This window comes from Apteryx rowi, unplaced genomic scaffold (assembly GCF_003343035.1).
Source record: "Apteryx rowi isolate R43461 unplaced genomic scaffold, aptRow1 scaffold_6, whole genome shotgun sequence".
In the NCBI taxonomy this organism is placed as follows: domain Eukaryota; kingdom Metazoa; phylum Chordata; class Aves; order Apterygiformes; family Apterygidae; genus Apteryx; species Apteryx rowi.
Window position 1 is genome coordinate 2,718,258 of NW_020450871.1, and position 19,462 is coordinate 2,737,719.

The 19,462-nt window shown below is 45.3% G+C and overlaps 1 protein-coding gene across 1 annotated transcript in view; it reads right to left on the reverse strand.

Moving 5' to 3' along the window:
* The window catches only part of FOXK1 (forkhead box K1), a 69,115-nt gene that overhangs the window by 8,904 nt on the left and 40,749 nt on the right, over positions 1-19,462 (reverse strand). The window contains exons 3-5 of the mRNA XM_026082971.1: positions 13,336-13,533; positions 2,626-2,782; positions 1,222-1,368 (exon numbers count right to left, since the gene is read on the reverse strand). Of these exons, the coding sequence (XP_025938756.1) occupies positions 1,222-1,368; positions 2,626-2,782; positions 13,336-13,533 (502 nt within the window). The remainder of the gene's footprint in view (positions 1-1,221; positions 1,369-2,625; positions 2,783-13,335; positions 13,534-19,462) is intronic.

Here is a 19,462-nt window from a genome sequence, read left to right on the forward strand (position 1 = left end):
CACAGGACTAATTATCCTTTTCAGGGCAAAAGCCCACCTCTGACTGGGTGTAGCGCTGTCTGCTGGGCTAGGGGAGAGGCCCAGGTGGGCATAAACTCGTTATGTCTTCCACTTTCAAAAGAAAACAAGAGCTTTTGTAGCAGCTTTAGACAACAGAAGCTCTTTACAAGTAAAGCCTCGCAATGCTACTAGTAGGGGAAAAAAAGSCAACTTCTCCCTCCGCTGAAACGCGGCAGGCTTTGAAGCAGGATGCAGCGACTGGTTCGCAAAGCGCGGTGGCTCTGCCGAGCAGGTTAACGCAGGAAGTGAATTCCACAACTAATTAGAACTGCAGGGAAAAGCCATGGAGGCAGCACGTATTTATTCCAACTGCACTCAAAATGCACCAAGCCATACTGCTCCTGCCAGTCGTACACAACAAACCCAGCAGCTGCAAGTGGCTTTCCAGCTGCATTGGTGTATTATATCCAAATGACAACACCCATTTCAGAGGTGCAATGCTGGGGTGGGGGGAGCAGGTGGAGCTGAGGTTTCTGAGACTTTGAAAGCAGCCCTCAAGTGAGCGCTTAAGCCTGATAYAGCATGTGTTAACTACCTCCGAGCTCTCCTATGAAAATGGTCAGATTTCCTTTAATACCGCAAGGAAGGCACAGACTTGAGGTTCCCCAGGTTCCTGTTTTGAGACGCTAACATTGCAAGCTGTTACTTAGGCAACACAGTTGATATGCTGGGGAAAGAAAACACCTGTGATGATTTAAGGAGTTATGATTAAAAACTGGGACATCAACTTTGGGCTGGATATCTTCTGTTTGGACAGATCTCTCCAAAGAGAGACACAAAGTATGAAGGATTAAGCAAGATTCAGGTAACAGTCTCCGAGCAGGGGAGTGACTGCTGATAGCAAGGACATGAAGGAATAAGAAACAAACAAAAATCGAAGAGGGATGACTGCAGACTTAACAGAAGACAGGCCAGGGAGATAACAAGGTTTCAAAAACAACCAGAAGGCCCAATCGTAACACTCAACACGGCCCGAGAAAAATCTTCCAAAAACTAATCACCCACAAGCAAACTACTGTAGTTARCTTATGTTAAACAAATTCATCCCGGGAATAGTCAAAGCAGTTCTACTCCCAGTGCCCCAAATCTTTATTAAATACGTTTCACAGAAGATAAGCCCTGTCAGAGTAGTTTAAAAGCTTGTCAGTCTCGAGAACTCACCTGCCAGCCTTTGTCAGCAGTCCTGTAATATGGATAATGCTTGGTAATGTGGGCATAGATCCCACTTAGTGTTAACTGTCTGTCCTGCGCTGAAGATATAGCCTGCACAATTAGCTGAGCGTAAGAGTACGGTGGCTTGGACTCATCCTAGAAGAACACAGACACAAAAACGTAGTTACCAAATCAGAATTCCTATGCTGGAGTTTACCACCAACCTGATTAAGAAAGCACATTCGGCTGTATTTCACAAGCACTAAGAGAGCATGAGGATGGCAGCTAAAAGCAATACCATCCTCTTCCCTTTCCCTCCTGCTCTGCACTGTCATCTCCCAACTCAGCATAAGCACTTGCATGCAAACAGGACTAGAGCCAAGTAAGAGTGTCTCTCTCCACCTCCCGCCCCCAAAACACAAAAAGGCTAACTTTACTCCGGTTCCATTCCCTGCTGAGTTTGCCACACATGTTCATACCACCAAGAGRGACAGAATCAGGACAACTGGAAGAAAGGCAGAGCTAGAAGCTGCAGGGTACGTCCACTGTTGTCAGCCTTCATGAAATTAAAGCCTTAAATTCTACCCAGGTACAACTAAACTTTGTTAGAAAGGCTTCAAGAAGTATGCTACCAGCTCTCCTCCCAGCAACAAGCCCAATATGAAACTTGATCCTGTCCCTACCCTCTCCGGCAGGATTTGTTTCATTCTAGGAACTTTAACTCATGTGCCAGATCTCTCATTCCCAGCTCTTCATATTACTCCATCAAGAACAGCCCTTCTTGTCTCAAGGGAGAATTCAACCTACAAAAAGGCCATCTAGTACTGTGCTCCTCCACCCCATCCCAAATCAGGTGGTTTTGGATCTAGACCTTCAACTTTGATCTGAAGATCAGCTCACCAAAATTAAGTTTTATCATTATAGCTCAGTTATTTTTTAATCTAAATTCTACTTGCTACTCTCCTCATTTAACGCTTGCTTGACAGGCCTTTGTTTTAAAGTCAGACTACAGATTTCTCATGGCGAGGATCCTGTTTCTTCCCCTGCTTCCCCTTTCCCCAACTGCCTTTTGCAAAATAACATTAATTAAAAGGAGAAAACAAGACCCTGAATTTTAATGCTCTTCTTTATAGCTTCTGATTTATCAAACAAGCAAGACAAATTCCTCTAGTGTAACCCTTTTAGTGAATGACTTAAATACATTTCAGCAGCTAAGCAAGCAGATTCATCACCAGCCACCAGAGATGTTCATTTGAAGGCACTGTCGCGAAACCCTGGATGATATTAAATACAGCACCCCTATAGCCAGGGTACTCTTAGACCCATTTAACTATATCCAGCACTGACAATAAACTACAAGGTCTTAATAAGTCTCCCAGTGAACACTGCTGGGTAAGTAATGTTTCTCCGAACCTTTGGGCTGTCCCCGCCAGATGCATCTGCCTGCTGTTCTGATGCTGCTTTTGCAGCATATTCTGCTGCCAGCTGCAGATCCGAGGTAATGTTGTGAACAAAACGATATCCTGAGGATCCAGCACCACGTGGACTGGCCGGGCAAGAGTTGGGAACACTACAGAGGAAAAAAGGAATTATAATTATTCATTACTTTATTTATTAACAAGGCACACTTAATTCTTACGTGTAAGATACAATAAAGCTTCCAGGTCACTGAGAAGCAGGTAAGGACTGGACCTTTTTTTGCCCCTGTGGCTTATCCAAAGCACAGAAAGACTGAAAAGAGGGAAAAAAAACCAACCCCCCCCCCAAACAGTGACAAAAGCAGAATTTCTACAAATTCTGACCCCCAGTCACCTTCTGCAATCACAATACAACACAATCCCAAAGCACAATCCAAACAGCTTCTCTATACATGGGACTTCACCGAAAACACATACGCCGTATTGGGGATGAATACTTAACTAAATAAAAAAAACAACTTGCGGTTCCAAAGCTGACAAAACACCACCCTCTTTATGATACCGATAATGTTTATTCAATTTTTCTAACAGATAGGGGCTACCTACAGCATCAGAGTTAAAACACCCACTGCAGTCATCCACCACGAGGGTTCCTGTCTAATAGGAGACCTGGGCTTCAGAAGCCCAAGCACCATACCAAGACTAATGCCACATCGCTGGAGCCAGGCGGGAGCCCCCATCACTGCGATACATGCAGGAGGCGGCTCATCTCACCAGTCCTGGTTAGCGTGGGGAAAAGACACATTTAGAGCTCTAGGACGACCACACGATGGCATTACAGGAACACCTACAGAGCAGGAAAGCCACGCTAATGCCGATGAAAAGCTACAAACAAATAAAAGGTCGCTGTAATTTGCAGCACCGCTCAGGCACACACAAGCGAGTGCTACAAGATGAGAACTAATCAGCAAGACTTGTCTAGGGATCACACATCCTTGATTTGCGGGGTAGGAAGGACAGGGGCAGAGGGACAAGCCTGGGAATCTGAAGTTCCCCGTTTTGGTCTTTCCTCCCGTCTATGCTGCTCTGTGCCGAGGGGTGCAGAGCCGGGGCGATAAGACGCAGAGTCAGTCCCAGGATCACGTACATCCTCTACATGAGAGGAGGAAGCAATGAACAAGAAAGCAAAACAACACACCGAAGATTTACATAGCAACACCAGCGGTTCAAACTGTATGAAAAGATGCAAACTGAAGCCTGCAGCTGGGAACGAGAATTCAGTAAAACTGGCAGAAACAACCCTCTTCCCAGTAAGACACTCAACAGCAGCGCTAACCCTGATACAGATAAAGGCAATAACTGACACTCATCAAGGCATTGTGCTCAATGCCGTGGCAATAATAATAATAATAATAATAATAACAATAAAAATCAGAGAACAAAAGACACAGTCCCTTCCTCAAAAGCTAACTGTCCAAACAGCTCCCTCCCCACACCCCGGCATGCGCGGGCAGAAAGGAAGGAGTGAGCCCGCCCTGCTCTGCCCAGTGGCAATCCCTTGGGCGCCCAAGCAGATTAACAGGGCAAAGAATGACCGTGTCCTGCTGCAGTCCACCCCGTAAACGGAGAAGTGCTGCTTCTCCTGCGGCTCCTCTGCAAACGGCAGTAGGGCTGAGCTCAGCAGAGCTGAGACTGGTTTCTTTGAAAAGTGAATTACGGGATGGGGGTTTGGACATGGGGGAGAGGGAGAGGGCAACGAAAAACCCCGCCACAACACACCCTTCCAGTAGGGAGGCCAAACTCACCCAACTCTCGTACGCGGACGAGCGCGTGTGCAGAGCCACACCAAACGCTGCACGGCCCTAGGCAACCCTTGCAGCACCCTCCGATAATCCTATACCCACCAACAGTCCTATACACTAATGGGGGATGCAGCTCAGAAGCACGGCAGGAGGTGAAGCTTTCAGGAGGTCGAAGTATGTAATGTTGATGAGTCCAAACATACAGGCCTCCCCTTGTTAGAGATAAAGGCATTTCTCACCTAGTCTTTCAAAACATGGAGACCTGTTTGTGCAGGAAAACRAATCAAAGTTTGCTATTCCATGCTTTGGGCCCACTTTGGGAGCAGATAATGCCAAAGCTCAGAAGACACTCTTGCTGTCTCAGTATTCACACGGGGAGGTGGCGGGAATTTAATTATGCATCTGTCATTTTTCAATAGCTCCTCCATATACACACTTCCTATAACGTGTGGATAATTACCAATGAAAATCATTTTCATACATGAAACAATGACAAACCAAAATCATGGCAATTCCTTTTATCTTTGGATTTGGCAGCCGAGCAATTACTGTAACACATGGCCGGGGAGTGGAATAGGACGAAACAGAATTTGCCAGTTTTGTTCTTCATCATTTGCAGAAATACATGGACAGCAAGCCACAAACACAGTGGCCAAGACTCAGGTCAAGGATATGGAAAATAAAAGTTCTCCAGTACCTTCAGTCACTTCACCAGGCTGTATTTCTTTGCAATTTTTAAAACTAGGCTGGCTTCAAAGATTGTCCCAACACAGCTCAGACACAAATGTTGAGCTGATTCTTCAAGATCAGCAGAGGAAGCAACCCAGCTTTTACTGTTCAAATCTGAGCTTCTGAAGCTGATAATGTTTTAAGGATGATCTCTTGTTTAAAAAAAAAAGGAAAGGAAAAACAGCAACACCCTGCAGGGCTGTGATGCTATCAGAGTGCCAACAAACCTCCTCAACCTGAAGTTTTGCTAACTTTTAGCAAACAAGCTGGTCTCTCCCAGTGGAACATCACTGAAGAACCTGATCCTCTCCTAATGAAGCAACAGTCCCGCAGCAGTATGTGAAGATTTGGGAGTGGTATCTTGCTTTTACCAGAATGCAGCACTTCCATCCAGGGAATCCTGCCACCTTTCAGCCTGGATTAACGATCAAATCAAGAGCCATGGACACAAAACAAACAAGAGGAACTTTTAGCTGCTCCATGCAGAGCTCTCAGTCCATCACCGGAGAGCTCTTAGGAAGGACAGGAGAAAGATTGCTGACCACTGGAAAAAAAACAAGGAGACAGAATCTGTTGCCCCCCTCCCACCCTTACCCCCCCCAAAAAAAAATTGTGGGACAGAAGGAGTAAAGAAACAGTTTTACTAAAAATACCCTTCTGAGGGTTAAGTTAAAATTAAACATTGGTGCAGYTTAAAGAAAACAAGCAAACACAATGCAGTGACATCAATTTCCTGGAGTTCCTGGAATTCTCCTCRCCGCCCAGCGCAGGGGCTGGTCAGGGAAGCTTGCATGTATTCACACCCCCTTTAAAAATATTACGGAACAAAGACTTTTTCCCTACAAACACCTGTTTGTGCCATAAAACAAATGCAGTGAATGTGAGGACAATGATTACAATGTGTTGGATATAACTATTACATCAACAGTTGAAGAGATAGCTTGATCCATTTTAATACTATAAGCTTTTCCTAATAAAAGCTATAGATAGATATGCAATTTTACCCAGCTCTCAGACACCCAAACAACTTACTGCTCTGATCCATGCTCACTGTCCAGGCAAGCACTCTTAGCTTACAAGAAAGGCAAGCTAGTCTGGGTGAAATTTGTTCATTACAGAAGAAGGCATTTTAGAGAGGAAGCTAATGTTTTCTCCCATTGAAAAAAAAACACAGAGCACATAGGCAAACCAGCTGCAGTTACCCACAATCTTAACCCCAGAATTTGGCTGTGACACCGCAGCTAATGCCTCAAGTCTTGCAGTGATCTTTGATATCCACTAAGGATTCAGAGCCACAGTTCCCCAAATGTCACCCTGAGACTCAGACTTTAGAATCAGACTGCAATCATGTGCTGAATCACATCAGTCCTTTGCAATACATTTTCCATTTAATACTTAACCCTTCTAGAGTTGTAAGGCCAAAAAGGAGAGGACTGAACGTGGCATCTGCAATATATTCATCCTTGCAGTGGGCAGAAGGCATTTTAAACACAGAGCTTATTTTTGGCTGTTGAAGAGTTTAACAAGTCCTGCAGCACCATAATTCACTTTCAACTCCTGCCAACATGAATCTAGCTTCTTAAGGTCACAGCACTTTCTAGCAACTAATAAGTCTTTAAATATCAGCTATTGGAGAAGATTTACAACTTACTGCATTTCTGCTGTAATGTCAAAAATTGGTTTACTTTAGCTAAAACAGGATGTGTCACTGTATGTATGGAGTGTCTGTATCTAGAATGTGGTGTGCTGTTCTGTTTCCTCTCATCTCAAAAAAAGGATACAGCAGAGCCAGAGAAGGTACAGATTAGGGTAACTGGGATGACCAAAGATACGGAATGGATTCCCTATGTGAAACAGATAAGTTTAAGGCAGAAAACTGAGGTGCAATGTGACAAAACTTATAAAAACACAAGCAACAGAGGTGTTTAGCTCCTGATCTCTTCCAATACAAGCACTATTGAACACAGAATGAAACTTAAGGGGTAGGTCCAAAACAAAAGCGCTTCTACTGAATGCGTAACTACATGCTGTAAGACAAGGCTGATGCTAAAAGTCTATGCGAATGCAAAAAGCTATTATACAAATTCATGGAGAAAGGAGGACAGGGAATCTATCAGGGGCTTTATTTGACAGGAGGTCAGGAAGACCCTGAGCCAAGAAACCAGTGGAGACAGACAGAATAAAAATTAGCATTATTATATATTTCCCCTGTTCTTATACCATCCCAAAGATGCCTATATTGACCACTGTCTGGGACAGAATGCTGGGCTAGATGGATCTGTTGCCTGAGCTCATACAGCAACTCTTACATGTAAAATCTCCTCACAAGCTCTCTCAATACTAGCCACATTTCACAGGGGGGTGAGGGGGGATGTGAAACAACAAGTGTTTAAATGATTTATGGTCRTAATACAAGTCTATGAACAAGCTGAGAACAGAACACACTCCCAAATTCCACTGCCAGTTTCCCCAGAAGGAGCGGCAGTAAGAGAATGCAGGAAACGTGCCCTATTACTTAATTCCATTCTTTTCCACCAGAAAGATATCTGGTGGAAGGGCTCAAGCTATAGAGGTGTAATTTAAGCCAGGTATATGGATAAAGTACCTATCTTCCCTGTGACAAAGAGGAAAGATACCTCGGATCCCACAAAAAAGCTGTCTGCCTGACTTGGAACCTGAACTGATAAAGAGGAGGAAGAAAGCCCTCCCTGATTTTGTGGTTCAGGATATGGTATGCATACGGACAGTGTTTTCGAAAAAGGCCTAAATGCTCATTTGCAAAGCAAGCACAAAAGACAGAGCACTGATAAGAGTTACCACCTTGGCAATACTGCCAATATGCAGATTCCCGTCTTTTTTTTTTTTTTTTTTAAACCCAATTCTGTTCAAAGGGAGAATCCGCATTTCTTAACAAAATCTTCCGCAGTCTCCCCCCCAAATGCAAATTGGGAGGTTGGTCTTTCCTGCACACCAGGACCACGTCAGAGAAATACTACAAGTCTCAGACTATTCCCATATTCCATTTCAGGAGCCTGCACAAGGGGCACCAAAAGACATATAGGGACCTTTTTCATGTGCAATACGCACGAATCAGGTCAAAGCACTTCAGCTTGTGAAACAAGCATTTCCACGACACACCAGTCAGAAATAATGGGCGAGAATCCTCTGCCACTCTCTCCTTCCTCAGCCTAGCCCCAAAAACTGCAACTCAAAGGCAGGCAAGTCCCTGCATGTTGCATGTTTCAGAAACAATCGCAGGCGGTGAGACTGCCAAAYTGAGCCGGATTTTGATGTGAAAGGAGAAATATGAGAGCTACTCTGCCTGCTTAATGCTGAAGAAAAACCAAGCTGTCGAACAAGCCACGGCGAGAGAAAGTTAACTATCCACAAAAGTTCAAATTCTTGTTACTTGTCTCTGCTCCAGTGGTTCCCGCCGTAGAAGGGAAGTGATTTCACCCCGTGGATTCAGCGAGCACCTCACACCAGCCCGCGGCGGGGGAAGTGAAGGGAAGAGGAAGTGCTCGTGTAGCTGGTGACATCTGCAAGCTTTCCTCCAGCACATGGCTTGGCACGTCTCCTCCAGCACATGGTCCGTCATCTGAAACGAATGTGCGTAGGAATTCCCAAGCCTGGTATAGATTGCTGCTTTTCTTACATGATGTATATGCATTACACCCGTTGGCTTGTGGTTTGGAGACAAGGGTGATTAAAAATAATCACCGTTCTGTCCAGCTGTGGGAGCTACCAGCGCAGTATACTCTGCCTGACTCCAGGAAGTAATGGATAACTGAGACAATGCAAAAGAGCCTGCAAAAAGCCTGCCTTGGAGCTCTTCGCTGGCTTTTCAGTCAAATGGCTAATAGGTGCTGAACGAAGAAGAAAAGCCTGAACGAGATGGAAGAGGTGGTATTTATGCATCTCCTTCCAGTGAAGGACTGCAGCAATTGAACTCAGGGTTCCTTCAGCTTCTCACTTCGACACCTTCAGAAGAAACATGCAAGTTCAGGTAAAATCCCAAGCGGTCTGAAACCACGTTGTAAAGCTGTCCTAGAGCCCAACAAAAAGCACTCCGTCTTCACCAAGCCAAGTCTGAAGAAAGGCATACCCAGCAATTGCACACACGTAATATAACATGGCTCACAGAAATATATATACACACTTCCTTAATGCTTTAGAGAATCCAAGCACAATACATAATTTACCTACTACGCGCTCTTAGAAAGCAGTTATTACTGCACATACCATACATGCATAAAAASAGACAACAAATTTAAAGGACTTGTCAAAGGCCACAAAACAAGCTGCTGGCTGAGCCAAGATAGTGTCAGCTCCTGAAGCGCTGGCCTCTGAGCAATCCGCTATCAGAGCACGGAGCATGTTACAAAAGTAACTTTGCCCTGTGAAAATACATGGAAAAAAGAGCAAAGGCGGTTAAAAACCTTTATAACTTCTGAAAATATGGCAATTCAGCTCACATGTTCCATTTTACTAACAAACCTATAAAGTCAAAAACATGTAGGGATACTAGCTGATCTTTAATTTTTCATATCATTAATTTCACTGTACACTAGGAATTGACCATTCTAGCAACAGCCAAACACGGGCAGGCACACTAAGCACTAACAGTTGTTTAAAAAATAAATTTGGGGCCACACAAAAATATGTATCGGTTTAAACTAGCACAGAACCTCACCAGACACTTCTCAAACAGTGGTTCTCAGAGGGCTTGAAGGGCTCTTCCTCCTACATGTCAAAGACATTTTTCTTACTGATAAAGACTGTAAATATGAGCTAGCTATCCATGCCCTTTCAGCAGCAAAAACAAACAAGCACAAGACAAAGTGTTCAAGCCTACAGTCATTCCGGTGCAAAGATAAGCCAGAAGTAGCAGCTGTAAAATGTGAATGATGATACTGACCTCCACAGTGCAGCATTTGATATTTCTTTACTATGGTATTTTTATCAGTGAGAACATTACTACTATTATTTAGAACAAGGAAGCATACATGGAGAAATAGTTTCATTTTCAGCAACATTAAAAAAAAAAAAAAAGCAACCCTGAGGGGCATTATTGGAGAAAGATATTATTTGGAAACCAGTTGAGTTACTACTACAGGGTCATTAACAGCGAATACAAGATAAAACAGAAAAACTAAACACTGTAAATCTAAACTGCAACTCAGCATAACTTGGAGACCGGGAGCGAGCTCCCTGACTCCGTGGCTCTGTTTATGCTCCAAACACAACCCATTCGTGGGACAGGATTACAACACACGCATCGAGTTGCGCTCACATAGACGGGATGGACTTACAGCAAAACCAGGCAAAGTTCAGAGCAGCCCAGGCGAGGAAACTGAGGTCACCAGTGAGGGTGGCAGCAAAAGAAGATGCGCCCAGCGCAAGCTGCGAACCTGACAGCCACCCGCCGAAAAGACAGCGCCCCTTGGCTCCTGGAATTTATTGTGAGCATCAGGTGTATTTCTCGACGGACAGAACTGAATTTAGCCTAACTACACACGGTTTTGAGTCAGCTTTTCAATGCCTTGAAGAGAGAGACGTGTTTGAACCCAGGTGCTTTCTGCCCTTCTGACGATGTGCAAAACGGACAGGCTGCTCCTGCAGTTTTCTTGCAACTACAGTGGCCTCTTCCTTTCAAAACACACAAATCCAACTTTTTTTTTTTTTCAGGAATTTTGAACTCAACGCAGGAAGAAATAGGCCGTGCCTGCACGCGAGCCTCTCACGAGCCCGCCGCCAGCGAACCTTTCTCCTTAAAGCCGCACGCAACAGCGCTCAAAACACGCATCCACCAAGGGCCGCTCCTGCAGATACAACACCCAGCCAGGAAAACAGTGCCAACATTTCTCCCGAGGAGCAGGCGGGATTCCTGCTCCGCCGAGCTGCCGAGGGCGGCGGGTTTGGTTTTGTTTAGGTAACGCTCGTTCCCCTCTCTAGGCAGGGCACTTCTCAGAGGGGAAAATAAATAGGCTGGGGGGGGGGGGGAGAAAAAAAAAAGGAAGAAAAAACACTGAAAAACCCAGAAGCTTGCAGGGGGGAAGGGGCAGGGAAGCAAGCTACAGTGCAAACAGGGCGGCGGAGCAGGATCAGGGGGCAGGTCCGGCCCCCCCGCACCCCACCCTGGGGCGGAGGCAGGAAAAAGGGGGGGGGGTTGGGGGCAGGAGGCACTTTCCAAAAAGGAAATTTTAACCCGGCCCAGGATTTCCAAACTGCAATAATTTTCCATGGGCCAATCAGGGAGGAGCGAGGCAAACGCACCAAATTAGGAAAGTAAATACTGGAAGGGGGAGAGGGAGGAGGAGGAGGAGAGCTGAGCTCACCAAAGCGCCTCCCCGGGGCTCGGGGAGGCGATGGGGGCGCGGGGTCCCGCACCGAGCCCCCTCGCTGGCCCGGGCCTGCCCCGGGGGAGCGGGAGAGGCCGCCGGGCGCCAGCCTCGCTCGCCCCTGCAAAGCGACCGAGCTGTCCCGCAAGCCAGGTGGCCATAGGGCGGGCACGTTCCCGGGCACGTTCCCGTTCCCATTCCCGGGCAGAAACGCCCAAATGGCTTCCTGCGGCACGCAGGGCCCGGTCCGAGGGCCGAGACCCCGCGGCGGGCGAGGGGAAGGGATGTTTACAAACGCGCCGGCCCCTCCTCTGCGAGGGCAGCTCGGAAACGAAAGGGATGGGGCAGGCGAAACCTCGCAAGGCTTTTGAGGTTTTCTGAAGGCTCCGCTGGATTTGCTTCTGCTCAAGGCAAACGGATGCGACCATGAATCATCTCTGGTAAACACTCCGTTAGGGGCCGAGCGCGACGCCGCGCTGCTGTTTCCACTTTCGCCGTATGCAAAAGAAACGTTCTCGGGGAGTCAAATGACAGTCGCAGGCATATGCCCGAGTCAGAGACGCGGCCTCTGCTAGGAACATAAACCACACGGCTGCTTTGCACAAGATGACTGAATGGAAACTAGCTACCATATGTTGGCAAAGAAACCATCCCCCTCCCCTCCCAGCAACAGGCTTCATCTAAAAAGAGAAGGTTAAATATAAACTAAAAGCAGTGCCTGAACAGAGGACTAAAACCACAGCTACCACCAGCCCCCTCTTTCTAGAATATCCACACCGAACATCTGCGCGGCTCTGCAAGAGCAGGGGGAAAACCCAAACAAGCAAGTGCTTCTCCGTCTATGCAAAACCAAACTGCCTTCATGGTCACACTGAAGTCATTCTCGGCCATATAAATTTCAGAATTACTCGTTAAATTACCGCTGACAACCAGGAGGTGCTTGTGTATTATACCATTTTACAAATCTGTGGATAGGAAAACAAAACAAAGGCTGTTACTAAGCACGCTGGCGCTTCAGTTTTCAAACTGTAACACCCAAATCACATTGTCCTATACCCGTGAACGAACTTCACTATATTTTGCAAGTAAAGCGTACTATACTGCAAGCAATATCTTCAATGTTAAACGAGATCACTGTAACTCCGTAGCATAAACTCTTTGCTGAGAAAGAGGGAAAGAAAATATTCGAGACAGTCACTTGACGTTCAGGTTATTTCTACTGCACATTCATGAATCAGCTAATTTACAAAACAGGATATTCGCACAGATACACATTCAAATTGCTACAGTCCCTCAGTATACGGTCAGCATCCGACCCCCGTTTCCTTCTATTCCCAGAAAACCACATGCCGACGGCTACCCTTGGCCCTAACTGCAGTTAGTAACAGCACCACCCAGCACCAACAGAATATTACTGAGATAAAAATAAAACAGGCAGTCCTAACATAAGAAAGCAGGCTAATATTTTCTTTCTCTATACATATAAGTAGTGCTTGATAGATATTTCTAATTAACTGCCAAAAATGGTTTCATACTATGGAGCTATTCTGTAATTTTTAAGGCTCATGGCTTTTTTTCCTCCTTGTCATTGGAGCTCTTAAACGAAACCCCAGCTCCCTACTTCTGGCCACCATTAACAAAGTTCTTTCAACTGTCTTCCATCTTTCTGAACATCAAGTATTTAACAAGCTATTTTTTTAATAGGGCATTTCATGCACCTAGCATACTGGGTAAACGACACGGGGCTGATGAAGACTGGTGCCGGGGAGCACCGAGAAAGAAGAGAGACAACGCGATTCCCAAGAACACGGTCCTGGGTGGTCACCACCTTACCTGATAGTGCCTGTGGGGGACGGGAGGGGACTGACCACGCTCCGGAGATCCGGCTCCGGAATGTGGATCTTCAGAGGTGATATTTGAGGGTAAAGTGGCCGAAGCGGAGGCGACGAAGCTTCCTCTTTTGCTTCCTCTTTATGGTATAAAGATGTGAACTGGATTTTTATAACCGTGCTAGGGAATCGAAAAGTGCACCTGCACAGGAAAGAAAAGGAAAATTCAGTTTCACACAGGATATATACAAAAACATGTAAAAAATGTATTTTGCAATAGGTGCAGCATTCATTCATTCAGAGCACAAGAGTCTACCTTTCTGCCCAGAGTCCCGCATTGCCGAACATTCACACATCTCTGCACACGTATCGCAGTGATTTGAGATGCGAGGTTCGGGCAGGCTAAGTGGTTTCCCCATGGCCATGTATTCCACCAACGACTAAGCAAGATGCAGAACTACAGCGACAAGCTCTGGGGTTCCCGCTATTGCAAAGACTAGAATTTATCTTTTATTAGCACATTGCAAATAACTCGCTCAGGAAGGTGCAAGTTTCTAGAAAGTATCAACCCACGAGCAGCATGGATCAAAAGAAATACAAAGGCCAGGCAGAGCAACAAACAGCCTCCAGGTAGACCAGACAGACCGGCACGAACGTACTGTATAACTAATACCCATTTATATCTCTGCACGTGATGCTGAAGGATCATCTAGCAGGTTTCAGATTAAAATACATTTATTGAGAAGTGCTTCCCTTTAGACAGCACGGGTCACAGCTAGCAGAGTCGGAACAGGGCCCGACAAGCCTTCAGGACCTGAGTACATTTCTTTCCAACTGTTATTTTAAAAAAATGTTAATCACAGATCTAAGTGTAGCCTTCCAGAGATGCTGGAAAATTCAGAAGGAAGTAAGCACTGACATTTTCTATATTTGAACAGAGCGCTTTCTAATTTATAGTGTCTACAGTAAGAATAGGGCTGTAAAAGTGAGTGTTCTACAACTCCACCTTATTGCACTCTAATTACACAATAATGTGCAATCAATACAAGCTTTCCAGGGATCATTTTGCTGTTACTAAGGTTAAAGAAGCAGGAAATAAAAACCAGGTTTCACCGTGGGAAAGGCCATCAGAGCACAGTAATTATGCTGGTTTCCACAAGCTTGCCTATAGAAGGAAATTAAGGGAATCAAGCAGTGTTGTTCTAGCGCTGTGAAAGCCAACACAGTCAGGACACAATGCTTTTAACCAGTGTGTTATTGAATCCAGCCAGGTAACAGAATAAGGTGACAGGTTCGTAAATTGGTATTCGTGACTAACTTATCCCAATGATTTCTATTGATAGAAACGGAGGGAAACAAGCCATTGCTGCTCTAAGAACATAGGCGCTTGCTCTTGGTGTGGCACGACCTAGTTCTGCAGGAAGGTAATGCTCAGAAACCTGCCATGAAGAGTGCAAAATTATCATTCAGGCATGGGGAGCTCATTCCCATCTCATCTCCCGAATGAGCTTGCTCAGCATTCAGCGGCTTGGAATCACAACGGCTCTGCTCTGTGCAGCAGGAGTTTGCATTGCATTTAATTCACTTCAGAGGTCCTGCCACCTGCACTCATTAATGCATTAAATAAGAACATCATTGCTGGCAATGCAGCCTAATCATGTTTACCTAACCCTTCGAAACATGGTTCCCTGCAGACTCGATACAAGAGCGCAATTCAAAACGGTGGAGCGCCCGCATCTTGCAACATCTCTTAGCAGCAGGCACAAAACTTAGATGAACCTGGAACAAGATTGTTGAAACATGACTCTGGGATTTCAGCTTTTGTACTGCTGCATGGATTTGCTGATAAAAAAAACAGAGACCACATACATTTGCACTTGAGCATTACATGGACTAAGGCTCAATACAGTAAGAGCAAAGCTTAGTCATTTTTCAACCCCTTAACTGGGGAAAAGCTAAGCTTTCTTTCACGGAGTGATGGAATTCTCTACTGTAATGCCAGGTGCCCAGCATTTTTCAATATCTGAGTCAAGGACAAATTAGTCCTTGCTGAACACCATGCTGAATGCTGAATACCACCCTGCTGGCGATCTCACCAGGTCTGACTGCAGAGCCCTGCGGCGGTTCTGCAGCAGTGTCCTGGCCAGGAGATTCCCCCTGCGGCTCCCTGCCGGTAAGGATCCCCACCCCACTGTCATTTAAGGCTTCCTTTTGAGAAGGACCTAGTGATGCAAGACCAACATTTCCTACACGTTACCGTTCCCAAGCGACGGCGCAGCTAGCTCCTTACACGCAGCCATTCCCTCCTGCTCACTAGATTCTCCATCCTACTATACCTTCGGATGCTGCAACATCAGCTAAAAATGCGACAGCTGCACCCAAAACAGTGCTACACCGCCCCATCAGTCTGTGAGCACGGGCAATCTTTACAAAAGCTAACTTTTACTTTTCCAAAATCATGAGTCAATCTGCAATGCGAAGTCCAGCCTAACCCTGTAAACACGCGTGCGGAAAAGGCCCGTGCGTAACGCTGCTTTTCCTTGAGAGCCCTCCCCAAAGCTACCCGACCCGGCCACGTGACCTACCCACAGCCTCAGACGAGAGCAAGGCAAGGGGAGCGGAGAGGCCGGCCCGGGCGCGCTGCGCAAGCAAACAGTTTGTTGGCTGCTGTGATTTCACTTTCGGAAAGACGGGCTCCTCAGTCCGCCGAAGCAGAACCCAGGACGCGCTGCCAGTTTTAACGTGTTGCGCTAGCGAGCGCGTAGATGGCCATTTTGTAAAGAACCGGTCCCACAAAAACCACAGAATAGACAGATGCAAGTGTGTTTTACAGCTTTACAAGCCTGCTCCATGCTGGTGCTTCTCCCGTTAATGCTGCCTGTGGAGCCACAGTGGGGGCAATTTATCACAAGAGTTGGCCTAAATTAAGACTTTTTTTTTTCTTTTTTTAAACTGCCATACCTTCTAAACCCTTGCTCATAACAGACAGGGTGCAGCTGCTTATCTAAACAAAAACTATACACTTACTATTGTAAAAAAAACCCTGGGATGCACGAAGTTACCCTGATGCCAAATACCGAGTGCAAACTCCTCCAGAGCCCCTCCGCTCTCGCAGGGGCCGGGGGGGCCTGGGATTTACTTTGGTGTTTGAGCCCCTATCACAGCTACGATAACGCAGACACGGTGACAACACTCAGCGCAGCCCACGACACTGCTTCGAATCAGCATGCTTTCGCTAATACAGGGAGACCGTGTCAGCGAGAAATCAGAAAAAACAGAGGTTTTCCCCGAAGTTGCCAGAGAAAGCTCCATTATCAGCTACACTGAAACCAAATGCAGTTTTAATGAGCTTTTCTAATTGTTCCCTTAATTAGCTTCTTTGCTACCAAAGAGGATAAATGTAAATTATACCAGGTAGTCCCATTTAGGAAYGGGGCACAAAGAGTGAAAGGGAAATCCACCTTAGCGCAGGATTTAAATGTAGGAGAATTACAGTTCTACAAAAGATAAGCAGGACAAGACAGACAGCCCTAGCAGAGCTGTGCAGGCATTCCTTCAGATTACTGTATATATTTGAAGTGATTTAAACTAAGTTATACTATTTGATCCATGTCGTATGATTCCTATCAAAGATGCCTAGCAATTACTACTGCTCCATAATACTTCCATCATGAGAAAAAGATCAATCTGCAAGCACGCATTAGGCTCTACGCAGTAAGCATAATGAAGATAACTGGTATTTTCAAATGTGCCTAACAGGCAACTCTTAAGCACCTCTGAAATTCACAGCTGATTAAAGAGGGATTAATTTATGGTCTGCAAAACTCCTGGTTGGTTACAGGCAGGAAGCAACCTGCTTTAATGCTGGAACTGCTGCGTTTTACTCAATTCCTGCTACAGGCAAGTACATCCCACAGTCACTGGCCATATAAGCCAAGCAGTGTATTCATACACAGTTACAACGTGTTATAGCATACATCKCAGTTCCCTGTGGGAAAGGGATTCCTGTTTCTCTGGGATGCTTTGCAAGGCAGTGCAAACACTTGTGTTAAAATAACCCACATCACCATATCCATAAACTGCATCTCTATAAAGTGCATAAAAACAATTTATGCCTTGCAAGATTGCAGGCAGAAGGAAGCCTGAGAAAACGGGTTGCTGGCTGGCTGCCGCATGCACGAGTCACAGACTCCACAGCACCAGCTGCRTGCATGCTGTGCACAGGAGACCAAGGGAAGGAGAAAGGCTGAACATGCCACACATGGCTACAGGGACGTACAAGAGATGTTGCTGGTGTATTATGAAAAAAAGAAAGATTTTTTTCCAAAAAGTTTCCTGGACAAGCTCCTCACACTGACAACACCACCCATGCTATTAAACATCCTTCATGTGGTGAACCAGTGACAGTGACCACAAGCATTTCATCTACATAAGGTCTGAAAATAAAACGCTAGGAAACACTAGACTTTACATAAACATTCACCCCAAAAGCAGACTTCAGGGAAAATGGTTAGGGAAAAAAAAAAAAACACAGCAAGAAGATTCCATACACTGCATGATTCTCTATCAAAAGCAGAACTATTCTCCCCCTCCTCAAAGCGTCTTTTAGTCACACATGCAAAAGAAACTGAGATTCATTAGCCAAAACACAGGACCAGACTGAACAGAAACAGAAGCTATTACAGTCACTGGTTTCTTTGTTAGAGCACCCCATGGGCTGTTCAGCGCCACATGGCTTCTGCAGAGATCTGCTGCACAGGAGCGAGAGAAGAGATTTCAAAAAGAGGCAGGAAATAGGGCTAGACTTGCACTTTTGTATTTACACCGTGGAAAAGCACAGCGACAAAATGGAGAAGACACATAAAGCAAGAAAAACCCAAGGTAAAGAAAAAAATATATATATATAACATCATTCCAGTTTATTATGCAAAAGAGAATAACCAGAAAAGTAAGCTGTAAGACTGTTACACATGAAGTGTGATCAGCAAGTTGGTACCATCTTTGTCTACTCGGTCTTGCCATAATTTCTGGAATCTCGTTATTCCTAAATGTTGTGAGTACAAACACACTAGTGGCATACGTGTTACGAAGGGTGCCGAGATGCAGGCTGAGCGAGGAATGACGTTTTATGCATCGCGGCATTAAAAATAACCCTTTCGGCAAATTGAATCAGAACAGTAACACAGGGCTGGGATTTCATTCAGAAGAAACAGCCGGGGTGAYGGTCTCCCTCGGTTGGAACTGCCACTTTTTCTTTTTAAGCTTACAGAAAGATACTGCTACCACGCTATTGACTCTGAACATCTAAGTCTTCCCCGCAGCCACATCATGGGAACGGACAGTAGCCCAACTCTAAGAGTGAATCAGATAATCTCTAGAATCAGCAAATTCCTTGGATCCAGCAGACATTGACAGCCAGAGCTTTAATTATAGCAGCAAATGTAGCAATGAAACAGGACTGTCATTAGTAGCTAAAATTTGATCAAGGATCTCCATAAAAGCCCTCTTAAAAGTCATATTAAAAAAAACATAAACACACACACACCCAACAGCCCAAATTCTGTCCCTTATATCTTCTCTGAAACCAATCTCTTCATGGTATCAATTAAGTGTAATTAGTCCCAAAGAACATGGTATTATTTCTATGCACAAAGTTCCAGAAACATCTAGACTTTCTCAGCTCAAGCGAGAATTTGCTTTCAGTCACCTTTTTCAAGCTAGCTATTTCCATTACCAGTTATTTCAAGGTACCTGGCGTGATTTTATTTATTTATTTAAAAAAACAGAGGGCAAGATAGAACCGTCTGACCCTTTAGGGCAATCTGTAAGGTAAATACGAACATTTCAGGCCAGGATCAATGTGCAGGTGCTGTACATGGCAGCCTGTACAGAGGAGTGCTCTGATTTCCTCCTGCAACCGGTTTTGTCGTCTTCTGCAGTCGGCAAAGGGAAGAACAACATGCTCATGTCTATGAAAATCAAGGTACCATTAAGCCAGAAATCCACTCCCTATTCCAATAATACTTTGAAGCAGTCGAAAAGGAGGTGCCTTGGACCACATAAAAGAACTACTGCAGAAATTTAAGCACCAGTGTGCCCAGTATCAAACTAAATTTGGTTACAAAAAGATA